Source organism: Bactrocera neohumeralis, unplaced genomic scaffold (assembly GCF_024586455.1).
Source record: "Bactrocera neohumeralis isolate Rockhampton unplaced genomic scaffold, APGP_CSIRO_Bneo_wtdbg2-racon-allhic-juicebox.fasta_v2 ctg3152, whole genome shotgun sequence".
Taxonomy (NCBI): Eukaryota; Metazoa; Arthropoda; class Insecta; order Diptera; family Tephritidae; genus Bactrocera; species Bactrocera neohumeralis.
This window is the reverse complement of record NW_026090557.1, coordinates 1-2,566: the sequence shown is the minus strand read 5'-3', so window position 1 is coordinate 2,566 and position 2,566 is coordinate 1. Positions and strand designations below refer to the sequence as shown.

Here is a 2,566-nt window from a genome sequence, read left to right as displayed (position 1 = left end):
GCACCGCCACCCCGGTCTCCGACAGAGACCTCACCGAGGAGGAGCGCGTCACGCGAAGGTGGAACCTCCGCGTAATTCGCGATTTGCTGCGTGCCAATCTGGGCCCGCTGGGGCCGTCGACCGAGGCGGCGTGGGTGCGGCAGCAGATGGACCAGGTGCGACCCCTTTCTCCACGGGCGCAGCCGCTCCCCTCCCGCGGACTCCGACCACCGACGTGGATGGCGGGGCGGGCCGATAGACACCCCCGCCGTTGTGGCAGCGCACCCTACGACAAGGCGGACTTTGGCTGCTACGCGGGCCTTAGCCCCTACCGGCCTACCTCCTCGTCTGTGCCGTCGCACACGTCGTCGCCGACGCCGCGGCCGCAGTGGCCGTACTACCAAGGCCGCCTGCGGCCCAACGGTAGCGCACGCTTCTCCCCTTCCCCTGCACCGCCTGCACCGCCTGCCGCGTTCCTCTCCTCCATTGAGTCCACGGAGGACTGCTACGACCCGCATGCGTTTCTCCACCCCGAGGACACTACCAACGCCCCCTCCGCGCCCTGGGCGGAGGATATCATCACCCCTGACCGCCGCCGACCTCCCCCGCCCCAGCAGCCGCATGCCAACCCCGCCGCCAGCAGCTGGGCGGCCACGGCGAACTCGTCCTCCGGCTTCCCTGACCCCGTGGAGACCACCGCAACGCCTGGAGGTGGCTTCTTCACACCGTCCACGCATCTACCGCAGCGGCGGCAGCACCACCTGCACGACGCAGACGGCACCGGTCTCCGCCATCGCGAGCGGGTGCCGGAGGAGGAGGTAGAGGTCGACTTGTACGACGACGGTGGCTACTATGACAACCAACAGCAGCAGCTCGGCCGCCACAGCCCCACATCCGGGCCGCGTCGTCCAGAGAGGAGGTTAACGAGAGCAGCCACCCGCGGCGCCGCCGCCGCCGCCGCAGCAGCACCCGACCATCACCGCCGCCGCCCTCCCCTTCTGCGTTCTTCGGCCACCGCTTGCACGCCCGCACCGCCTGGGACGCCGTTCTCGCCGAGCAGCAGGCCTACGAGCGCGACCAGCACCTCCTCTCTCCTCGCCAGATCGACGCGCAGGTGAATCGCTTGTACACGCGGCCCATGCTGCACAAAATGAGCAAGGAGCTCACCAAGGCGGCGAGGGAGCAGCGAGACTTGCGGGTTCTGCAGGGCTGCACCTTCCATCCGCGTATTAACCCCGTTCGAGGCGGTGCTGGCGCTGGCCGCGGCAGCAGCAGCAGGGGCACCAGCCGGCACTCACAGAAGAGACAGGACGGAACGGGGGCCGGTGGAGGGGGACGGGACGCCAAGAGCCGCGGCCGCACTCGCGCGGCGTCGACGAAGCGCTTTGGACGGCAACCAAGGCCAATGCCGCCACCCTCGCAGCCACCACCAGTGGCGGCTGCCGCGGAGCGGAGCAGACTTCGGCCACTCTCCTCGCCAGCCGCCACCGCCGCCACCGCCGCCACGGCACCGCGCAGGACAAGCGCGACGCAGCGAACAATGGAGGTGATCAAGGACTCCGTGGGTCGCTGGACCCCGTATGGGCCAGACAGCCTTGACGTCGGGGCCTCTCGCCCGCCTACCGCGACAGCAACAGCAGCAGCGGCAGCGGTGAACGGCGGAAGGGGACCGGGAAAGCGGGAGGCCTTTTCCTCCACCTTTTCATGGACGCCCGACGCGGACGCTGACGGCGTGGGCAAAGGACAGCCGCCGCCGCAACACCATTTCTACCAGCGAGACAGTGATTCCTCTTCCTCTTCTTCCTCTTCTTCCTCGTCCTCTTTCCACGCCGCCGCTGCCGCCACTACGGACGATCTGCGACCGTTCCTTCCCCACCCGTCTCTCGTGTCCACATTCAACAAAGCGCGGACAAAGGCGGCGCGGGACGCAACGGTGGCGTTCGTAAGCGACTTATCATGACCCACCACGTGGAAGTGAAGCAGCAGCCGGGGGAGGAGGATCATGTAAAGCATGTTCGACGTTTTTTTTTTTTTTTTTGCGGGGGGGGGGTGATTTTGTTTTTGTGTTCTTGTGTGATCTACTTGGTCGGTGTTGTGCTTCCCCTCCTCGCAGGTGCTTGTTTCCGGTGGTGCACTCCTCTCTCCACTCCTCAACGCTTGTCTCCTTCCTCTTCTTTTTTTTTTCTTCGTCGAAGTATTCCTTTTTTTTTGCGTCAACACTTTTGTGTTTGTTTCCCCTTGTTTCTTCCTCCCTCTTCTTTTTTTTTTCTTCCCCTGTTCATGCACACATGCGACTCTTCGGAAGACATACTGTTTACCATTGAAGAGCCTTATCCTCTATAAACCAAATCCATCGTTTTCTCTCTCTCTCTTCTTCTTCCTCATAGCCTTTGAGCACGAGAGACTCCTCTCTTTTTTCTATCTCTCTTCCTTCTTTCCCAAATTTCATTGCGCTGGCTGTGTTTTGCACTGCCTCACCGATAGAGACTGCTGACGTTCTCTTCACACTCATAAAGAACAAACGATGCAGCAACAACAAAAGGACAAAACAAAACAAAAAAAAGAAAAGAAAATGCGATTAAACAAT

At 62.5% G+C, this 2,566-nt stretch overlaps 1 protein-coding gene across 1 annotated transcript; it reads left to right on the top strand.

Moving 5' to 3' along the window:
* Positions 1 to 1,129: 1,129 nt before the first annotated feature.
* On the top strand, positions 1,130 to 1,921 carry LOC126766937 (serine/arginine repetitive matrix protein 2-like; the record flags this gene model as incomplete). The annotated part of the gene is made up of 1 exon (XM_050484594.1): positions 1,130 to 1,921. A coding segment is annotated over exon 1 (792 nt), but the record flags the coding sequence as incomplete, so codon positions are not given.
* Positions 1,922 to 2,566: the final 645 nt, after the last annotated feature.